The 23,306-nt window shown below is 39.1% G+C and overlaps 1 protein-coding gene across 2 annotated transcripts; it reads right to left on the reverse strand.

The window, feature by feature from the left end:
- Window positions 1–4,632: 4,632 nt before the first annotated feature.
- Window positions 4,633–22,415, reverse strand: LOC141350590 (adhesion G protein-coupled receptor F4-like). 2 transcript variants are annotated; one of them, XM_073856227.1, is made up of 21 exons: window positions 22,314–22,411; window positions 21,723–21,837; window positions 20,977–21,017; window positions 20,480–20,583; window positions 20,278–20,326; window positions 19,786–19,932; window positions 19,501–19,674; window positions 19,372–19,395; window positions 17,425–17,525; window positions 17,115–17,179; window positions 16,444–16,562; window positions 16,054–16,242; window positions 13,172–13,372; window positions 12,922–13,065; window positions 11,741–11,916; window positions 11,477–11,647; window positions 9,831–11,186; window positions 9,574–9,615; window positions 5,238–5,297; window positions 5,055–5,118; window positions 4,633–4,919 (listed from the first exon to the last, which is right to left on the reverse strand). In XM_073856227.1, exons 3-21 carry the CDS (start codon window positions 20,987–20,989, stop codon window positions 4,855–4,857), a joined length of 3,264 nt encoding a protein of 1,087 aa, XP_073712328.1. In that variant the 5' UTR covers window positions 20,990–21,017; window positions 21,723–21,837; window positions 22,314–22,411; the 3' UTR covers window positions 4,633–4,854. The 2 variants fall into 2 exon arrangements, with proteins under 2 accessions (XP_073712328.1, XP_073712327.1); XM_073856226.1 differs by lacking the exon at window positions 21,723–21,837 and having other exon boundaries at window positions 22,314–22,415.
- Window positions 22,416–23,306: the final 891 nt, after the last annotated feature.

A 23,306-nucleotide genomic window follows, 5' to 3' on the forward strand; every position in this document is an offset into this window, starting at 1 on the left:
ATAAATTCCAAAGCATATTATCATAAGTTTTACTCTATTACATTTCATAAATAATATTTTTTGTTTTACATTTAATATTTAAGTACACTAACGTACCTTTACTTAAGTAAAAGTACACAATTGTAATGTAATTAGGTATTAAATATTTTAACATGCAATATAAAAGAATAAACAGTATGATTCTATGCTTAAGAATAGTGAAGTACAATTTTTCCCAATACAAACACCCTAATAAAGCACAGATGCTTGGAAAATGAAAACTAATGTAACTTAGTATTTTCCACCTCTAATAATAAGTCCAAATAAAATTCAATTTAAGCTGATAATAGTCAGTTTTACTGGCATTTTCGCAGCAACCGCTATGAAAACCAGCCATTTTGTTGAACGTTTGCCACTCAACAGGGCGAGTTCTGGCATGCTCACGTGAAAAGGCATACCAAAATTTGAAAGTATGCCATTCAAGACAATGTTATTTGTTTCTAAGAGTTGAACGTTACTTAAAGCAAACCTTACAAAACAATCTTTTTTTAATGAAAGTTTGAGGTCACACAAAAAGGCAGCGCTTACATAGAATGTAGGGCTGCAGCTATCAATTCTTTTTGTAATTGATTAATCTAGCACTTGATTAATTAATCGATTCATCGGATACATTTTTTGTGTGTTTTTAAACAACCAACACAAATAATGCATAACAAACATTATGTGGCTGTAAAATGATCAAGCATTTGGCTTTTATTTAAAAAAAAAAACAAAGGCATTGATTCCAACTTCATTTGGCTCCAAAACTAAGCCTATTTATTGCAATTTTTACCCATTTAGTGTTTATAAGTTTATAAATTATACAATTAAGCAATTTAATTTATTAATATGCACAACAGGTTTCATGCTTTAATCTAGCCCTGACATCAAAGTAAATATCTGGTTTATGTAGATTTCTACCTGCAGCATTTACCATTAGGCTACTAACAAATAATATATAATTTCTGGGGTGAGCCTATTTGCTATGGTAACAACCTCTGTGTGTTTGTGCGTGTGTTTATGTGTGTGTGTGCACGCGTGCTGTGCGTAAGGAAGAGTGACACCCCAGTCAGATCAGTTGCTTCATTGCAGTTTGGTACGGCAGAAATACATTCATTTTCAATAGAATGCTGCATTAGAATCACAACATCACGTCCCGGTGTATACAGTGAATGCATGCTGAAATTATTGTTGCGTGGCTATATAAAAGTTTAAGCATAATAATGCATTGCCACGATTGGTCTGACTGGTGTGTGAGAGAGACGAGGGTGCATGCGTTTGTGTGTGTGTGTGTGTGTGTGTGTGTACCTGGTAATTATCACGTTGTGGGGACCAATTGTCCCCACAAAGATAGGAATTCCAGTGTTTTTGTGACCTTGTGGGGACATTTTGATGTCCCCATGAGGAAACAAGCTTAAATCAAACTTAAATAAAAAAAAATGATGTTTCTTGAAAATGTGAAGTAGCAGAAGGGTTTCTGTGATGGTTGGGGTTAGGTAATGGGGTAGGTAAGGGGAATAGAATATACAGATTGTACAGTATAAAATGCATTACGTCTATGGAATGTCCCCACAAAACATGGAAACCAGAATGTGTGTGTGTGTGTGTGTGTGTGTGTGTTCTTTTTTCAATTGAACGTGAATATGTTTACTACTTAAAAACATCAAAACTAAACATGATATCAAGTCAAACCGCATCATGACATCACTATTCAATTCAAATATGAACCTTCTTTGTCCAATTGAAATAATGTTATGAATATGCAAATTTGAATGTTTAAATCAGATGTATAAAATCAGAAAAAAAAACAGGATTAATTCTTAACCCAGGGTAAATGAGAATCAATGTGAAACATAAAACAAAATAATGCAGGATTACTTATAGGCCTATAAATGGCCCAAGAAATCCAAGAACAAGATAAGTGATTTTTTTTTAAATGATCTACAATTCAGTATTTAATGGTTTTGTAAGCTGGTGAGCAAAGCCAGCAGTGCAAATGTTGAACCTCACCCACCATCTCATTTTACTGCCCTCTCCAAGAAAAAATTTAAGAATAGTGTGTTTGACTATAGGAATTTATTTGGATAATACAGGTTAAAAACAGGTTATAGATAATAATATGAATAACAATTCCTAATTCAAATGTCTAATATTATACATAAAGTGAATATTTGAAGTTCACAAAGGTTTGGAATAAAACTGTTTGTTTTGTAAGTTGATTTAAAGCACCTACAGTACCAAATGTACTTTAATCATCCAAACGAAAAATTAACATTTCAAAGATTTAATTGTAATGTGACCTACCCAAGGTAAGCTGTGGCTATAAATAAATTTACCTTAAAAGACCATGATAAATATTCACTGGAGTGCTTGCTAGCGCCTGCCTCCCCTAAATTAATGTTTATTTCAATGTATATTAAATAAAATCATGTAAGAACATTGATTACAGAACACATGAAGAGTTTCGTTGCAAAACGAGATATCCACCGTTTTTTTAATTGTTCAGAAATCTTGTTTTTTGGTTGTGCATTCCAATTAATTTCAATTCAACTGCAGTTGGTTAAGTAGCAGGGCAGGACTTAACAGGGTGGAGGCCCCTGGGCTTGAATACATTTTGGGCCCTACACTATCAGAACAAAAGGTACAAAAGCTGTCACTGGGACGGTACCCTTTAAATGGGTCCTAATATTTACTATTTAGGTACAGATAAAGGTACATTTGTACCCATTATATGCACTCTTTAGGTACAAAGGTGTACTATTTGAAAGGGTACCACCCCAGTGACAGCTTGTGTAAATTATCTTCTGAGAGTGCACATACAGTAAACAACCTAAAATAAAAAATATATCATAGAACTACATTTTAGGGAAGTTTCCCGACAGGGTTTAGATTAATCTAGCACTAGGCCTATTGCTAGGTTATATTAGGGCATTCAATTAGTTTTTACAAACAAACCTTACAAAAAACATTACTGGTGTGCGTCTTGAGACAAAACAATGGCAATGATATATGTTAAGATATATCAGTGCAAGATGTGTTTAAATTAAGACAGATCAAACATGCATTTTAGTCTTGGACTAGGATAAGACCTGACTAGGAAACTGCCCCTATATCTCTATAGCAGAACATAAGCCCAGTCTAAAATTAAATCATGTATTTTAGGGATGTCACAAATCCAAATTAATCATGCACATTAAAAAATACCCCATAACATTATTTAAAATCGTTGTGTTAGACTTAGCTTAAGAAGAGAATGATATGTTTTGATTAACATTCACCTTATTACACACCATATAAAGTTATAAACATAATCAACAAGCGTAATTTGTGCATATAGTCTAAGTGGTGCAGTGAAAATAAAAGATTGTAGGATGTTATTTAATAATTATGACAAGACCATCATGTAATATTAGACACCAAAAATGATCATTAATTAATTTTTGCGTCTGATATGAACGTAATACATTAAAACCTTGAACGTAGATATAAAAATGAACACTTTTCAGAAGTTTAAACTGTGATTCTGTTAAGCACAAGCAAACATGCTGAAAGAGAAACTACAGGTAGGCTAGCTAGTGGATTATATCAAAAACCATCAGGACATCAACATGGCCATGATTAAGTGAATCCTCACCTCCAGATGAAGTAATAAACTGGACTGATGATTTAAATGTTGACATAATCATATGTGCGTGGTTAACTCTCCGGATTTTGTTATGTTTCGTAGCTCTGCTTCACTCGTTCACAGTTTGGTTACAATGTCGTGTGAGCTGCAGACTGCGAGCAGATTGGATTTCATTTGGCGCTATGCAGACCGTTTGATGATGATGTCAAAGTACCGCGAGAGCGATTAGAAAGCAGACTTCTCTGTGTGATTTCTCGAATCACTCTCGCGGTACTCTGATGTCATTTTTTTGGCTGTTGTTGAACCACATGAATACCCCCGTCTGCTTTACAGTCATTTTTGCGCCGTGATAATTTAAGTTCATATAATGATCGGATCGCGCAGTGCCGCATGAAGTCAAATGTACCAAATATCAAATAGCCGACTGTACTGTATATGAGGTTCAACCCGCCAAAGTAGCAAGTGGAGCATGCGAATGGTGAGTGATTCAGATGTCAATTTATGAATGAAAGTGTCAATTTATGAATGAAAGTATCAAATGTTTGTCACACAATGTTAAGTATTTTCACGCTTTTTTAAATGGGTATACGGAAATCCTTGACCTTTCCTAGTGGGTATGCTGCGTATCACGTTAGATTACAAACAAACAAGAAAAAACAGAGTTACAAGACTTACTCTAGTAATCTTTCATACGGAGCGCTTCATTTTCGCGTTGCTCTTTCTCGTTATCTGTAAAGCTCATTTATGACTCTCATTTCGCGTATTCGCTATTATACTAGCATTTATGGGTTTCAAAAGCAGTAAACTCAGCGCGTCATATTCAGCACCAATATGACTGACATATATTAACGAATTAAATGCAGCACCAACCAATAGGAAATGAAAACGACTGAACAAATCAAACGAACGCAAGCCGGCACGGAGGCCCCTATTGGCCGGGGCCCCTGGGCTCAAGCCCACTCAAGCCCAATGGTAAGTCCGGCCATGTTAAGTAGCACCAAAAAACAATAATAACATGATAACATAATAATAAACATGTTTTGACAAAAATGTTAAAAAATTGATTTATCTCGTTTTGCAACGAAACTCTTCACATATTTCTTTTCCAAAAGAGTAACATAAAGTGAAATATTCTGTACATAGATACTGTATGTAACAGACTTTTAAATAAGTCAGCTGGTTTTAGGTAATGGATGTAGTTATTTAGGGATTTAATGAGAGCCACTGGAGCTGTTAGCAGAGGTAGCTGGGCTGGGATCAGACAAGTTGTACACATCTGCAAAAAGTTGTTTCAAGTTACTCGAGAACTTTTATATTGTCTTTATATGTCTACTGTACATTTATTCCTTTATCAGAGTATGTTCTGCAAATGTTTTAAGACTTACTACATCGTTTACGCTACCATACTTACTTCTCCTACGCAGCCATCGTAGGATACCCAGTCCACCTGTAGATGATGTTCCGGCATTAGTTCCCTGTAAAATAAAATGTCAAAGTCAAGATAAAGTCTAGAATCAAACTGGTTGAGCTTTTATCAGAAAATGATGAGATATTAAGTGATGCAGCGTGCTTTATACAGTATAATGTAATTTACCCTGGTAGGACTGGAACTGAGGTTCTTTAATGACAGCTTTCCTGCCAGAGACTCACGGACCTGCAACCAGAAACTCAGTTAATAAGAAGGACATTTTTTAAAATACTCCTAAAATAATAGCAGGTAATATATATTAAAAAACATATTTTTTGCAATGCATGGTTTATTGAATTAGTTTCATTATGTAGCTATTTTTTTTTTTTTTGGATTTGATATGAGAAAGTATGAGTGGCAAAATAACTGATTTGATATAATAAAACGTCTCGGTAACGGATGTAACCCTCGTTCCCTGAAGGAGGGAACGGAGACGTCACGTCGTGACCGACGAATTGGGAACTCGCTTAGAGAGACCAATCTGCTTCGAATACTACAAAAAACGCCAATGAACTTGGCATTGAGATATTTGCATAATGCTGGCGCCGCCCTGCCAGGTGCGTATATAAGGCGCACGTGCAAATAAGGAAATCAGCTTCTGTTCGCTGAGAAAGCCGGAAGGTGACCGGCCTAAACAGCAGGTGGCAGCACCTGTGGCGACGGGACGTGATGTCTCCGTTCCCTCCTTCAGGGAACGAGGGTTACATCCGTAACCGAGACGTTCCCTTTCAGTCGGTCACTACGACGTCACGTCGTGACCGACGAATTGGGAATCCCTACCAAAACGCCACTAGGGGCTGACCTCTTCCAGTGTCTGCGTAAAGCCCTCCGGTTCCACTTAAGGATAAGGAGAATTAGGTTTTAAGGCAGAAGGCCGGGCACTAGATGTTCCTTTAACCCCACAGTAGTGCCAGCGACTGGGAAGCGCCCTACCAGAGCGGTATAGGGACGCTGCGGAAGCCACCGCCCCGTTAAGGGCAATTGGTGGGCGAAAGTCAACCGTAGTTGAGGTATAATGACAGCCGTGGCTGTGTAAGCAAAGCAGTGCTCTGCTAAGGGAAACGTGGGCTGGTAGGATTAACCCCACGGAATAATACTCACAAAGGAACCCGTTGGGACGCAATGTGGAGCCCAAGCCAAACACGTAGGTTTGTAAGAATACAGCTAGTGAAAGGCTGACAGCCAATGCTCCGCAACAAAGGCTGTCAAGGCAGTGGAGGGAGCAAATCAAACCATTACGCATTTTTGCTCTGTTAGCCTTCCATACTGAAAACTCAATTTGGAGCCTCAGTCGGAGGCTGCAAGCCGACTTGCGAGTCCGCTCTCCGTGCCCTCCCTGGTGAGGAAAGAACACGAGAGGATACAGGCTCGATACGAACATTGTAAAATCTAATTAACGTATTAGGTGTCGCCCAACCAGCAGCTCTACAGATGTCTGTCAGCGAGGAACCACGAGCTAATGCCCAAGATGAGGCAACACTCCGTGTGGAATGCGCTCTCAAATTAAAGGGGCAAGGAATGCCCTGCAAATTGTAAGCTAGGGCGATAGTATCAACTATCCAATGAGACATCCTCTGCTTAGTGACAGCTTTCCCTTTCTGCTGACCACCATAACAAACAAAGAGCTGGTCCGAGGTCCTGAAGCTTCGCGTGCGGTCCACGTAGAATCGCAGTGCGCGTACGGGGCACAACAAAGCCTCGGTTGGGTTTGCCTGCTCCAAAGGCAATGCTTGCAAGCTCACCACCTTATCTCTGAAGGGAGTGGTGGGAACTTTGGGCACGTAGCCTGGTCTGGGTCTTCAGTGAGACAGCAGGACCAAACTAAAAGCACGAATCGTCAACAAAGAATGCATGTAAATCCCCTACTCTCTTCATGGAGGCCAATGCTAGCAGGGTCAGAGTTTTCATTGATAAAAACTTCAGACTCGCAAACTGCAAGGCTAAAATCGGAGACCTGAAGGCTTCAGCACCATGGACAGGTCTCAGGAGTAAAGAGGGAGGGCGCGAGGGGTTTAGCCTGCGAGCGCCTCTTAAAATGTAATAATTAAATCATGCTGGCCAACTGATCTGCCGTAGATAAGTGAGTGATGAGCAGAAATAGCGGCGATATCAACTTTAATGGCGGAGGGACAGCCTACCATCTAGCCCATGTTAAAGATATAAAAGCATAATGTTAAAGGGCATTCTCTGGGTCCTCGCGTTGCGAAGAGCACCGGGTGACGAAAAGGTTTCATTAAGCGCGTAAGCCCGTCCTGTGGACGGTGCTCGAACCGCGTCGATGGTGTTAGATACCGCTTGCGATAAATCACCTAAACCTTGCGCGCGCTCAACGACCATACATGACAGGTCGGGGCACGAGTGCCAAATGTGCCCGTTCCTAAGAAAGAAAGTCCCAGGGAGGGCTGTCGCGAGGAGCATTAACTATGAAACCCATTTCTTGGTCGTCCAGTACGGACGATTAATAAAAGGCTCTCCTCGTCCTGCCTGACTTTGCACAATGTCTGCGCAATAAAGCTCACTGGAAGGAATGCGTATTTACGCTCCCCCCGCGGCCAGCTGTGTGCCAACTCTATCGGGGGAAGGAGCGAATCACCGTCTCCTGAAGAGTGATCCTCTGCCAATCCGGGTCGCCCGCTTACTGGCCACTTAAACTCCCGATTTTCACGGGGCGGGGCGAGCTGCTGACGACCGGTTCCACCGCGCTGTCGAGATGGGGTCCGAGGAGTGGAACGAAGGTGGTCGCTGCAGCACGCCGACGGCGAGAGGCAGACTGAGGAGCCGGCGTGGTGGTTTTTACCAAGGGCAGCTCTCCTTCGCCGGGGCACGACCTAAAGGAATCGCCTCAGTCTGCGCAGCGGAGCTGTACGACTCCACGGCCTCGCCGAAGAGGCCGGTCTGTGAGACAGGAGCATTCAAGAAGTTGTTCTCGCCTGCGTCCGTCAGCCAGACACAGCCAAAGGTGGCGATCTTGAACCACTGTGGTGGACATCGCACGACTGAAGGTCGCGGCTTCCCTCGTAAATCCTTGGTGAACCTGTAGCAACGTTATTGCGTGTAGGGCTGAAGCCGCCTCTCCGCATGCCTGACGGACAGCGCCCGTAACCGGACGACTGTCTACAAGCACGGGAGGGAAGGGTTGGGTGGTCCCTCCAGGAACGCAGCTGCATCGCAACCCCCCGCTCCACTGAAGGGGTCCCCGCCCTTAGCGGCTCCATTGGTGAGGGAGATGAGGGGTGAAAGCTGAAGCTGAACGACCGGATGGCCGCAAACCACCTCAGCTCTTCGTGCCGTCGGGAAGAAAGGCACAGGAGCAGAGGACCGAGCAGCTCCGAAATACCAATCACGTGGGCGGTACGGTTCGGGCGGAGAGGGGTTAACCTCTCCAACTCTACCGTTTCCGCCGCTCGAGCGGGCACGGCCGCCATCTCCGGAACGACTCCACTTCGGAGGAAATTGGACACCCCTCTGATGCTGCAGAAGTGAACGGGACCAGAAGGAGGTCCAATGGATCGGCAGAAATCGTAGAACACGACTCTGCCGTCTCCACCGGAGCCTCAACCGGCTGAGGATGAAAGGCCGGTAGGTGGAGGACGTATCCTCCGTCCTACTCAGCGTAGTGATGCGAAGAGCGTCATGCGAGCGCTTGACAGCCGCACCATGGCGGTGTCAGCACTGCAAAGGCGCGGACAGCATTCCCGTAGAAACGTCAGTCGTCTCCGCAATCCAAGAGGGTTATGCTCTCACAGAGAGAACAAAAACTCTCCACGAACGCAGCCTCAGAGTGCTTGATGCCCAAGCATGAAGACAGCGCTCGTGACCGAAACTGGAACCCTTATACCTCTCACATCCAAGATCGCACGGACGAAAAGCAATCCTGAAAAGGACGCTGATCTCCGAATATATGAGAGAGTGGCTGTCTTTAAAAAGACACAGAGCTCTCACGTATCACTCTTTAGGGAAATCACTCTTTAGGTGCTCAGCTGATGATGCGCACAGGGAAAGGCAACGCACACACTAAACTCAAAACAAAAAATATGCAGAGCAGTGGAATACTGCGAGCGTCCGCTGTGTTAGTACTGCTTGTCAATCAACTTCAGCAACCGTTCCCAGAAGAGCAGAGAGTAGCTTCTCAGTCAGATAAAGCCGGCTTTCGAAGCGAAAAAAGCTGATTTCCTTATTTGCACGTGCGCCTTATATACGCACCTGGCGGGGCGGCGCCAGCATTATGCAAATATCTCAATGCCAAGTTCATTGGCGTTTTTTGTAGTATTCGAAGCAGATTGGTCTCTCTAAGCGAGTTCCCAATTCGTCGGTCACGACGTGACGTCGTAGTGACCGACTGAAAGGGAATGGTCAATTTTTAGGCTAAATCCAAGATGACTAGAATCCAAGATTATAAAACCGTATAGGTATTTATCAAAGCACAAAAAGCAACAAATAAAAAACTAAAACAAACTCTTACCTTGCTGTCTAAAAGTATTCCAAACACCAAAACAAAGAATCCCTATTAAAATAAATGTGACATATTTATTAGTGTTACACTTTTGTATTACAATTGCAATTATAATTGAGTTTTTTTTTATTTTATTAAATTATAATAAAAATGGGCCACAGCACTTCAGTGGGTAGCTAAAGAAAATGTGGCTTTAAAAAACAAGCATAAAACAAATGTAAAATATAAACACATTTAATTAATGACATGGACAGAGAAAGTGGTACCTGAAATGAATTGAGGAGTGCAAACATCACATGAAGGCCAAGGTTATGTGACACCATGGTCCCAATGCCAAATCCCCATGTTAGACCAAAGATAGGAGTCAGAATGGCCACGCATCGGGCAATGACCACAAGAATGTGTTTCTCATTTGAATTAGTTAAAGCACCAACTCCTCTCCTGACCATCTTACACAAAACCACAATCAAAACCATGAGATTAAAGGCAACAATAGTCAAAGCTGGAATCACAAATGCCAGCAGGGCCTTAGATTCATCCCAGTTCAGCCAACATGCATCTTCTTTTGAAATATAGTTTTTAGGTCCAGCTGTGGATGCAACGGTAATAACCGCTATGAGCAAAGGTGCACAATAACCAACAGTGAATGCAATGACCATCATATTCGTCCTTGACATCTGAGAAAAGACCATGACGGTGCGGTAAAGAAGCAAAAGTGCTGTAATGAACATCCAGAAGAAAACAGCCAGGTAAAAAAAGTGCATGAAGAAAACTACTGGACTGCAGTGATCCACTGAGGGCGGCTGCTCTTTGTCTGCAATTGCAGCTCCGATGATGAAACAGATGTTTGCGATCAGTAGTGACACAGCAACGTTGACTATTGAGACGTGACGCATGTACGCTGTGTCATTTCGTGTCACTGACTTCCATACGATCGCCTCAATGATGAGGCACAGAATTAAGCTGGCTAATGAAATAGCTACACCAATGTATGTGATATAGGCTAAGGCACGGTTATTTATTGCATACGGTGACATCAGGATTGAAAAAGAGGTTGTGTGGTCGCATTCATATGTTACTGTTTCATTCCCAAAGCTCTTGACTTTACATCCAGTGGAATCCCAATGGTCCAGAGAAAAGTTCCAAAAAACACTCTGAGGATTTTCCAATGATGCATTCTTAATATTGAAAGTAAATGAAATGTTATGAATTGTTTGGTTGACTCGAACAACAACCACGTCTCCATTAATGATGTTTTCTGATGTCTTGCTGTCATTATTAGAAGTATTTCGAGTTGGTAGAACATTGTCAAGCTTTGTGAAGATGATGATGGTTATGGCGGTTGGTTTAGGAACATTTGGTATCAGAATTTCAGTAGTTGAGTTCTCCAGGTGAGATTTTACATCAATATTCTTAGAGTTATCATCGTTTATAGTTCTATTTAACTGAATGGATGGTTTTGTTATAGAAAAGTCCACATCTGAGAGATGGCTGCTTATAGTCTCAATAGCTTGCAGAAGATTAGTGCTGACATTTCTTTTTGTCATGTCGCCATTGTTCAATCCTGTCCATGTGTTTTTGGATTCATCTGATGTAATATTTTCAACTATGTTAAGAAAATTCTGGAAAAGGGAAATCATGAAAAATTATTTATCCAGCACACAAATAAAGGTAATTACTGAGTTATTATATAAGGTTGTTATATCATATACAAGGAAAATATAACAAATTGTTCAAAAATATATAATATTATATATTTATAAATTATATTTCATGAAAAAAACTACATTGCTTATTGTTAGTTTATGTTAGCTAATGCATTTAATGCATTTAACAAATACAACCTAACTGTAACTTGTTACCAATAGATTTTATATAATACTCATTACATTTGCACAAAACCTGTACATACCTCTATCACAGGCTTATTGATAGTAATGTTTTGTGAGATGTTAGCAACTATTATGAGAATCCCAACAATTGTTTGAATAGTCGCAGCAGAATCTGTTATATCCTTTTTATATTTATATGTTTCATTACTGAGCTCTTCCAAAAATTTTGGAATATCCTCAACAACCAAGACCTGCATTTAGAAGTACAGAAATACAAATATAAATAACATTTCAAGTGGACATTTTATAGTTTTTTACTAATAGATAAATGACTAGTAGATCACCTGAGCTCTGGATTCAAGTTCTTTGATAGCTTTGACTACACAGTTGTCCTGTGTTTTGATCCATCCTTCTTGTAGACATGTATATATTATGCTTCCTTCCTTGCCTGCATCGCATGGCTTTTCAGTTGTTTGATTTGGTGTTCCAAGTTCAAACGTTTCATTTTTACATGGAAAATCTGGAGATGACAAATATTTAATTAAATGTCACAAATGACTTAAACATAATTTTTAAAATTAATGATAAACAACAAACAACTGAGTTGTTAAACTATTTTTTTGTATCTTTAATTTTTAAAATGTTTTAACTGAGACTCAGGCAAGAAACTTTGTGTGTCATTGCAACAAGAAGTTATCGTTCAGCTCTCTGACAAGGGTTTTTTAAATGCAGATTAACATTCATGTCAAGAATGTTAAATACGTCAGGTATCTTTACCTACCCAGTCTCCTGAGGATGCGTATAAATAGCACGAAGTGTAAAAATTCCACTTTGGCGTGCATATGATACGTAAGTCCTTCCCATTCACTTAAACGGGGCATCTTTTTTTTGTCGTTTTATTTATTAGTTTCTCAATTTTTTTCTGTTTTTTAAACAATTTTCGCTTGGGTTTAAGGTTAGATTTTAGATTTGCTTAATGAGGTTATTTAATATACAGGCTTCTCCATGTTTTTGTCCATATTTAAGCCATGGTCGCTTGGAGTTGGGGTTAGAGTTGGGGTTTGGGTTAGGATGTCATTTTTACATAAAAAGTTGTTCTAACCCTAAACCCAAGCGAAAATGGTAAAAAAAGCAAAAAAAAATTGAGAAACCAATAAATAAAACGACAAAAAAAGATGCCCCGTTTAAGTGAGTGGGATGGACTTGCGTATCATATGCACGCCAAAGTGGAATTTGGCGTATATATGTATTGCACGAGTTTTACACTTCGTGCTATTTATACGCATCTTCAGGAGACTGGGCTCTCTTTACGGGATCTTTATGATACTGTATGTGTTTGAATGCATCCACAGATTCCAGAAAATCATTGGCAATGTGAATGAACCAAAATCAAATGATCCCAGACAAATCCAGGGACGCATTTTTCTTTTCAGTAATCTCTGTGTGTAAAGGGCTTTAGTGTGTTTACACAACATAAAGAAACTTGCTGCTGCACAATGTAAAGAATATAAATCTAAAAACGTACCTTCTGTGCTTGTCTTTACTGTGACACTGCTCCTGCTATAACTGTAATCAAGTAATTGTGGTAAATTCTGGAGTTGACATGTATAGTTATCTTCCTTACAATTTATCTTTTGGATCATATGATTTACTGCGATACAACCTGACCCTGATTGGAAAAGGAAAAAACATTTATTAAAAATCAGAACATATTTAAAGTCACACAGTAAGAACAATAAAAAAAATGATATTAAAATGTTCCAAATATGTACAACCTGAACTTTGCACAGTGCCATTCAGGACCCATTCAATACTGTAGTCTCCATTGACACAGCATGTGAGTTCAACAATTTTATCTTCACAGGGATAAACCTGTTCATTATTACCCACTATGATACTGGGTTCTTGTTCAATAACAATATTTTGCCACTGGATGTAGGGTAACGAATTTGTTTGTAAGATGCAGGAGTATCTGCCTACAAGTGGAAAAAAACAAACACAGCTTAATTAAATCGTTACTCATTTTTATTAAGTATAAAACTTTGTTAATACTAGGATTCTTCTTTGTTTATGCCAAACTTTTTCTTATACTGAAGGTGAAGGCTATGTTTGGAATGTAACAACAGCTTATTACGCTACATTCTTAATACACTGCAAAAAATATGTCAAATCAACATACTATATTGTTATTATGTTACCTTAACTTAATAAGTTATTGTTTTTATTGTTTTTTTCATGAGAATCATACGTTTTTGCATGATTAACTTCAGAGTTATGGTCTGGCAAAGCTTCATAGACAAATCATTTCCAAAGGGGCGTCACCAACAGACCTCGCTTAAATGCCTCTGGGCGCAATTAAGACCTAAACCAATCAGGGGTGCGTTTCCCGAACAACGACGTAACTCGCTGCTGAACCAACATAGTACGAAGCATAGTTGAAGAAACAAACTACCTTTTCACGCCTGTTTCCCGAAAGCATAGTAACTTTGTCGCACATTCGTCGTTTGAACCATGTTGGTTTAAAAACAAAGTTGATGATGTCACGTGGGAGGTGAAGTACTAATTAATCTGTGCAAATCGATTTAATGTCAGATTATTGCTGTAAATAACATATATTGCATCAGAAGACTGATTTTAGTTATCTGTGATTTTAGTTATCTGTTGTTTATTTTCAAGATATTCAATTCATGCGCAAGTTCCCTCTTACCTTACTCCTCCCAGGGATTCCCCAGGGTCTTAAAGGCGGAGTCCACAATGTTTGAAAAACGCTTTGGAAAAGGAGACGGGCCAACTACCAAAACACACTTATAGCCAATCAGCAGTAAGGAGCGTGTCTACTAACCGACATCCTTGCCGGGTTGCGTATGTGTGGGGCGGGCCTATCAACAGAAGGTCCAGATTCTATTGGGGTAGGGGCGTGTTTGTTTAGGTTATTTAAAAAATAAACAATGGCATTCAAACATCGTGGACTCCGCCTTTAAAGCTCGTATGACTGTGCACATGCATAGTTTTCAAATGCAGCGCTTTAATTCTACCAGAAAGACTCGAAGATAGGTTAAGAATTGATATGAGTTTATTTAACAGTAGTTAGCAACCAAGGTTGGAATGTAACACAGTATAGTTCTTTGGCGTAGGCCCCGACCATAGTTCAAATCCGGGGGTACAGATTCTTGCGGTTCCTGTCTGAAGATGAAGACAGGCCAGAATTTAATCCCTCTCGAGTATGGACGGAACCGACCTGGTGATGGTGGTAGGGAGGGTGGGTTGTAAATGCTGGCATCAGTATCTGCGAACGCAAAGACAGGTGAGTACGAGGCTTATATACTCTCAGTATCAGGGGTGACTGATTGCGCCTTGTGAAATGAATGACGTAACATTCAAGTTTCCTGGTAGAACTTGCGCTACACTACGCTAAGCTAACAATTCTGTTTACAAACTTAAAGAGGTAAAATAAATTTTTTATATATTTAGAATTATGGTTATAGAATGTACTACATGTTTTTTGCTTATTTTGTTCAAAAGCATGATTAACGTAAGTCTACATATAGTAACAAGGAACGATGCTTCTAATGACAGGTAAAGAGCTGTCGTTCAAACCACACAACTTTGCGATGCAAATTGCGAATGTACGTTTGAACGTTGAATCGTTGAACTTTGTCAATAACGACGAAACTTACGACAGTAGTTGGCTAACGATGCTTTCGGGAAACGCACCCCAGAGTGATGAAGGGGATGACGTATGCACTACTACCAGTGGGCTTGCCGCTCTCGCTAAGACTAATTCGTTTAGCCACCAAAGTTGCAAGCTGGTATATCAGACTTTTGCGAATCCAGTCGGTAAGACATCGATAACAACTTTTTTAGATATGAAGGCTTCGAGTGTTGTTCTTTGCTCTGGTTTTAACCTGATAAGGAACACTGTGCCGTACACGGTACACTCCCTCCCTTGCACGTGAGGCTGTATTACGTCATTGTAACTTTGAAGCATTAAATCTTTAAAATATACGGTCATGCGGCACATCGTTCTAAAGCTTAGACTTTAGGGATTCCATTAAGCGCACACACAAAGCATAATATAATGAATATATTCGGATGTCACGTTTATTGTGCAACGTCTGAGGAACAAATACGCCCCCTTGTGGAATTTCAGCCGTTCCATAAGAGGCTACCGAAAAGGAAAAGTTTAAATCATTTAAAACAGACACGATACAGTAGCTGATTCAAACGAGTGATGTTCCACAGCGGCATCCATCTGTGTAATGTACAAAATCTGCTTTTCCGTTGCTGCCACGCTGTCGTCATCGTGTACAGCCCGCCCCAACGTTTCTGATTGGTGCCGGAATTTCTCGGCATTACAAATGAGCTTGAATGGCCTCTATGCCAGACTACTTGCAGAGCAAATCTAATTTTGCTGGAAGTTGTCTGGGTCTTCCCAGGCTAGCGTATTAGCCAACTCTTAAAATATGTCCGAATTCTTGTGGTTGTTTTATCTTCATTCTGCATTTTTTTACAGCGTACATACATACAAAATATAGTTTATCCACCACAAAGGAAATGAAAGGCCATTTTGAGAGCAATGCATTCAGAGTAGAAGCTCTTCTGTATACTGCTATTATCATGTGAGAATTTATAAACATGACTAATATACATTACTCACCACTGTCACTGACATCAGCAGCTTTCACAGTGAGTGTACTATTGTCTGGACCAAAAGAGTATTTAATTCTGTCTAGATCTTTCTCATTTACTTTCCACACTATCGGTCCCATAACAGATTGTGGACAGTAAAGTGTTACGCTTTGTTTAGGATATATTTTATCTGTTCTGTTGAAGAAAATTGTTTCTTCTGAAAGCAAAAGACACAAAGATCTTATTAGATCTTATTACCAAATAACAAACAAACTACATCAAGGACACAACAAATGAAACAAGAAACATAGAAACATGTTTGTTTTAGAAGGACACTCCACTTTTTTTGAAAATAGGGGAGCTGGAAAATGAGCCTATTTTCAAAAAAAGTGGAGTGTCCCTTTAAAATTATACTTACCAGTTAAAGAAAATGCATTCTGAATTAAAGGGAGGCCCGAAACGTTTATGTTTGCTGATGTAAAATCAGGGCTGTCGGATATTGAATTAATTGTGTAGTCTGCTATAATGCTACCAGACCTATGGAGCAAAACACAAAGCACACAAGACACTGAATTAACACAGATATTAATTCACAAATGTTTCAAAAGCAGTGATATTAACAAACTCAAAACACAAAATCACATTTTTGGCTTAAGGAGTAATCCACTTTTCATAGTAGGACAAAAAATACTATGGTAAGTCAATGTGCCCCATCTTTAAAGTGGACTACAACTTTATGCAGAGTTCACACCAGACGCGGTAGGCGGCAAGCATGAGTGATTTAAATGTTAAGTCAATGCAAAGACACAAATAGGCTTCCTGCGGCGCGTTCCTCACAAATTGAGACTTTCACACGCAAATGAAGCGAGTAAACACAAAATGCTCAAACGTCCAACTAAGCACAAATAGTGCGTTTTTGTCACCTCTACCACGACTGGTGTGAATGCACCATTAGGGTGCTAAATTATGGTTCGGCTTAAAAACTTCCTTATCAGTGCAACTATAAAGATTCTATTCTGGGTGAGCCTGGGTGTATTTTTAGAAGTGCTACACTTGTTAAATACCGTAAAAGTGTAGAGATGTTCATACCTGAAGCCAGTGACTTTTGCAGAACCATTTACATAGTTAGACAGAGATTTGTAACCCTTGTTAATCTGTTAAAAGCAAAAAAAATTATAGCAATTTCCTTCAGAGGAAATTAATGTAAAAATGTTGAAATAAATGTAAAAAACATGTCAAATGTTTAAAAAGTATGATATTACCCCCTTTAAATTCGATAGTTAAGCTATATCAATAGCAGCATTTGAGGTAGCATTTGAACACAAATTAAACAATAATTTCATTTTTAAAAACAAAAAGAGAAAACGATACATTTCTGTATGAAATGCAAAATACTTACTGTGGACTCAATTTGTTGAGATTTAGTTTTGTAATTGTCATCTGCAGGGTTGGTGAGGCTGGTATCAAAGATTTCCTTGATTTCCACTGACATTGTAATCACTGTAAAAAGAGATTTTATTACCAATCATCAACACTAAAGGGGGTCGCACACCGGCCATGCAGCTCAGCGTCGAGTCGCGTCTAGGACAACTCGGAGGTATCTTAAACCGGAAGTGCACATTGAATAGCGCGAGTTTTGTCAGATAGCGTCTACTTCAAAATGTAAAATATACGTTAGCAGCCAATGTTAATCGTTAATGATTTGGGACAAATATGATGTTATTTAATGTTAAACTATGTGAGTGGCACTCTGTGGCGCGACAGGGATTTGAACAACTTCCTGAGTCGTACCTGGGCGGCGTGGACAGGCGCCACCTGTCGGCGCCGGTGTGCGTACACTCATAGAAAGCAATGTGTTCTAGTTTTTTAGAATGGCGCGGCGCTGAGCTGCACGTCCTGTGTGCGACCCCCTTTAGGGTGGATTGCTCCAACAAGGATTAGGCCTAAAGGGGATCGCACACCGGCCGCGCAGCTTAGCGTCGCACAGCGCCGCGTTGAGGACAACTCGGAGGTATTGTAAACCGGAAGTGCACATTAAATAGCGCGAGCTTCGTCAGATAGCGTCTACTTCAAAATGCAAAATATACGTTAGCAGCCAATGTAATCGTTAATGATTTGGGACAAATATAATGTTATTTAATGTGAAACTATGACGCTGTGTGGCGCGACAGGGATTTGAGCAACTTCCTGAGTCACAGCTGGGTGGCGCAGACAGACGCCACCTGGTGGCGTCGGTGTGCGTATACTCATAGAAAACAATGTGTTACATTTTTTGCAGAACAGCGCTGCGCGGCGCTGAGCAGCACGGCCGGTGTTCGATCCCCTTAAATCTGGTTTAAATTAAAGCTTATTTAATAATTCCATTGCACCAAACTTTAAACCTGTTTAAAAATAATAAAATTGTTCGTGTACAGTGCATGTGATGCAATATTTGTCATCAGAAGAGTGTGCATGTACTGTACACGCACCCCTGGATTTTTGAAACCTCGAGTTTCAAAATCCAGCATAGGTCGTGTATGCGTGTACAGGAGTATGTAGGTCGCAATGCCCATGTTTCGAACATCAGCTCCTGTGTATGAATCTAATGAACTATGCTTTGCAAGATTGTGTGTGTATGCTCGCTTATGTGTATAAAACAAAATTTTGTGCAACAGGAATTGTCCATGGATGGTAAAGCCAGGAATGGTTCTTCACTCTAAAAATGGCTGGGTTATTTTTGACCCATAATGGGTAAATATTGGACAGAACAGAACACATGATGGGTTTGACATTTCCCCATGCTGGGATAGAAATAACCCAACGTTGGGTTGATGTTATGCAACCATGAGGTATAATAACCCAGCAGTTGGATTAAAATAACCCGGCATTGGATCACCCAAAGGTGTGTTATGTCCAATATTTACCCATTATGGGTCAAAAATAACCCAGCCATTTTTAAAGTGTTCTATGGCTTCATATGGCACCTTAGTTTATAAGAATGTTTAAATATTAAAGGTATTGCGGAGGATTTTCTTTTTCTTGGTAGATCATTAAGACTATTGGTCCTCCTAGTTGTCAATCAGGAGTGTTGCGCAATTGCATTTTTAAAAAATGTGGAGAAGGCGGTTCTTTTCTAAAATTCGAGAAAATCCGCCGCTATACCTTTAATTATAAAGCTTAAGATTAGATGCATTACACCCTTAAAAATAAAAGTGCTACATGATGCAATAGTATAACTAGCTTTATCCAGTCACCATATAAAAATAAATGTGGAATCTTCACTCTGCTTTTAAGTTCCAGGTGTAAATAAGAAACTATGATCTTATTGCTGTGGTCTAGACTTTATAATTTATTATATTATATTTACCTCTTTTATGGCATGCTGTGGCATCTTCCAGTAAAAGGATGAAGAAAACAGATTAAAAATAGTTAGCAACCAGTTATTTCAGGTCTTTGCAATAACAAACAGAATAAATAAAATGTTGTTTTTTATTACCTGTCATCTCGCTGATTGGCTGACAGAAATTATTTGGAAAAGCATTGATGCATCTGCATTCGTTGTTGGTGATGCTGCCACAACTCCCATATTTTATACAGTTGTCACAAGGCCAGAAATACTCATTCTCACAATTGCACTGGTAATCAGTGTTACCTGGTAACATGCTGCAAACTAAGAAAGGAACAACAAATAAGTTAATGTTTTACACATCTGTAATGTTAGCCTATAAAGTCATGACTATGTTTGTGGTCAAAAGGTTATAATACAGTATGTGATATTTACCTGTTGTGAAGTTTGATTCAAGTAATGTCACATTGTTAAACACAGTATGATTTTGAATAAACTCATTCAAATAAATCTTCAGCTCATTGATCACAGAGATGTCTGATGCATGCATCTCAATTTCAACCACATAGTCTGTGTATGGGTCTGTGTAAGAGCCAACAAGTACAGCATTGTAAGATCAGCATTTTGATTCAGTATTACAGAGAACTTTAAGTGTATTTTCATTACATATTTATGCATGAACTAAACAACATTTAACAAAATTAATGACAAGTGCGTGTTAAGCCCATTTTACTTTGCTATTATCTGAACATAATTTCTTTTATAAATAAAGTTAAGTTACAAGGATTTGCATTTGCAATTTCCTTGAAATTCTCTATACACTAAACTGTATCATCATAATAATATATTATTATAATATATTATTCATATAATGATATTATTATTATTAGGACAGTTTGTACAAGTATACAGAATCATGATTCATACCTGCTCGTCTTTGTCTTATGTGATGCCGTGGTTCATCTATGTAGCTAAACTGAAATCACATAAAAAATATACATTAATTTTCACTCAAAGGTTATCATGTGAACTAACACACACATGCACGCGCACGCACGCACGCACGCACGCACACACACACACACACACACACACACACACACCAATATATAAGTACAGTAAAGTTAACCTGTAAACCCATGCTTGTTTCTTGGAAATCATTTGTTGCCACCTCTAACACATGGGTAAGCAGGATAGCCACGGTAAGCCCTAAATTCTGCTTTGATATTTGTCCTGTATAAGAGAAATAAGAAAACACATTGTTTTAAACAAAGCTTAAAGAAAGTTTTAACAAAACTGAATAGAATGTCTGCATTTATACAAGACAAATATTAACATTTATGTTGAATGTTGAGTATTTAAAAGTTTGAAGCAGGAAACAGATTTGCCTTAACTTGCCACAATGTCAATGAAACAATGAGGCAGAAGCACGTTGGTATAATTTAAAATCGCATTAATCACACATAAACCTGCTTAACAAGATGGGTGGCTTGGCTTAACTTGAAAATAACAGTTGAAACCAAATCCTGCAGAAGTATTGGGGACCCACGGTTTATGTCAAATTAAATTGTTATGTAAAAATAAACCAAAGTAGTAATTAAAAAGAAAATATGCAGTTTAGCTTACTTTTACTGGCCATGTTTCTCACTGAAGTATTCAAGTCAAATCTGTAAAAAAGTAAATAAAATATATCAGTAAATATATACAAATAACAGTTACTGCAGGGCATTGTGGAAAAATGAAATAAAAGTTAAAAGTGTTATGTTTAGTGTCACTATTATGTTAAATACGTATATACTCTTAAAAATAAAGGTGCTTAAAAGGTTCTTCAAAACAATATCACAGATTAGCCATTTTTGGTTCCCCAAAGAACCATTTAGTTGAAGGTTTTTCAGAAAAGCATTTGAAGGGTTTAGATGCAAAACCTGCTAAGTCCATCTGGCATGATTTTTTGTTAATTAGCATTTTTATCAGACTTATTATCAGACTTTTATCAGATTCTGCTTAAAAAAAAACATTTCTTAATGGCCGGAGAACAGAACTAAGCAAATTTGACTCAAAAGTATTTGATGAACCTAAAGTATGTGTCAAGAGCATTCGGTTATAATCATTATCTAATTTCTGATGGAGATTATGTTTTTTGCATTGGAACTCATCATTTACAGAAATCATATACAGAAAAGGATGCATATGTGTAGTCTTCGCGCTCTGAAATCACCCACAATCCTATGCATGCAGCACCGAAAGCACACCTTTTCCTGTTCCATATACGTGTCCTCCCAATGCTAAAGAGGAGCCTCGCCTAGCCTCTGAAAGAAGTGACTTGGAAAGACCAGTAGTGCCAAGGAAGTGTTCCCGACATTGAGAAATACCTCTTGATTAGCTTGTTTAGGTGTGTTTGGTCAGGGTTGGAGCTAAACTCTGCAGTGGTCCCGCCCTCCAGGAAAAGATCTGAGGAACCCTTTTCTACATGTGTGTGTTTAAGTACTGAGAAAATGTAAACAATTTTAACTGATAAACAAAAAATACACTAAACGTAACCAAAACCTAAGAAACAATATAATACAGTGGACATCACACTCAAAAGTTCACTAAGCAATATCACACCAGAAATATGTTTTGGGTACAATTTTGTGTGATATTGCTTAGTGAATTTTTGAGTGTGATGTCCACTGTATTTATTATGTAAAAATACCAAGAATTCATGAAATGTAAAATTAGTCAATGAATATGTAAATATAGATTGATACACAACATTAATTCATTACAGTAATGTCCAGGCCATGTCACTATCAGTTGAGATAAAAAAATAAACAAGTATACACTGCCCGGCACTATAGTTTGTACAGTAATACACAAAAGAAACAATTACAACAAACATTTACAATAGTTTACAACTACTGTACATCACATTCAAAAGACTTAACAAGACATAAAAAAGTCTATTGATTTCTGGCACTCACCTGAGTTAAACAGTCCTGAAGTGACTCACGTCTGAGATCTTTCTGCTAATGTTGAATAATCCACCCATAAATTGTATTTATAGTCACCACAGCAGTATGATATGCACAGCAAAAAAAAAAAAAAAATAATGCACATGCATGAACACGCCAATAACTGCTTAATTGTTAACATACAAAAAAGGGAGTATTCAGTAATTATAATAATAAAAAATGTGTGTATGAATTTGTTATGACTCATTTACCTGAAGCTCAGTGCACAGGTTAAACTGTATCTTATACTGTATCTTATAACCTGTGGATTTACAGGGATTATGTCCTGGATGTGTGATAAAAATATAAAAGATATGAAGAGTTTGGTTCCAAAACACAATAAATCCATTTTTACTTATTTGGGTAAAAAATATGTTTTCTATACCAAGAAAGTGAGATTGTTGGAGCCATTCTGTGTATTGGCATGGGTTGGCGCTGTGATCTGCCACTAGTCTTCTTAAGACGGGGGCTAATGACTGCAGGTGTGACGCACAGCGAGGTGCATGGTTTTTGACCGTGAGACACGGCGTGCTGTAGGCAAAACTTTAATTTGAGAGTTAAGTTTATTTTGAGAAGTGATTTAGTTTTATTTATGTTAATAAATGGATTGGCATATCCGAACTTGATTTTTGGACTTTTGAAAGTTTATTAATTATTTTAAGCCAAAAGCGTCAGGATTTGCGGACACAAGACACTAACCCAAATGCAGACGTTGACAACAAAGGGATTTATTAACAAAGGGATTTATTCTGGCGGCTGCGTCGACGGCTCTGGGCGCTCTGCCGGCTGCGTCGACGGCTCTGGCGGCTGCGACTGAGCAAGAGCTCCCTTCCTCCTGTTCCTTTTTCGAGGCCGTGGAGCAGAGAGTGGATGAGGTGGCGCTCTCAAGTCGGAGGAAGACCCCCTAGACGAAGACTCCCAGGAAATCCTCCTCTCACGCTTCCCTCGAAGGGACACAGGTGG

Source organism: Misgurnus anguillicaudatus, chromosome 18 (genome assembly GCF_027580225.2).
Source record: "Misgurnus anguillicaudatus chromosome 18, ASM2758022v2, whole genome shotgun sequence".
Taxonomy (NCBI): domain Eukaryota; kingdom Metazoa; phylum Chordata; class Actinopteri; order Cypriniformes; family Cobitidae; genus Misgurnus; species Misgurnus anguillicaudatus.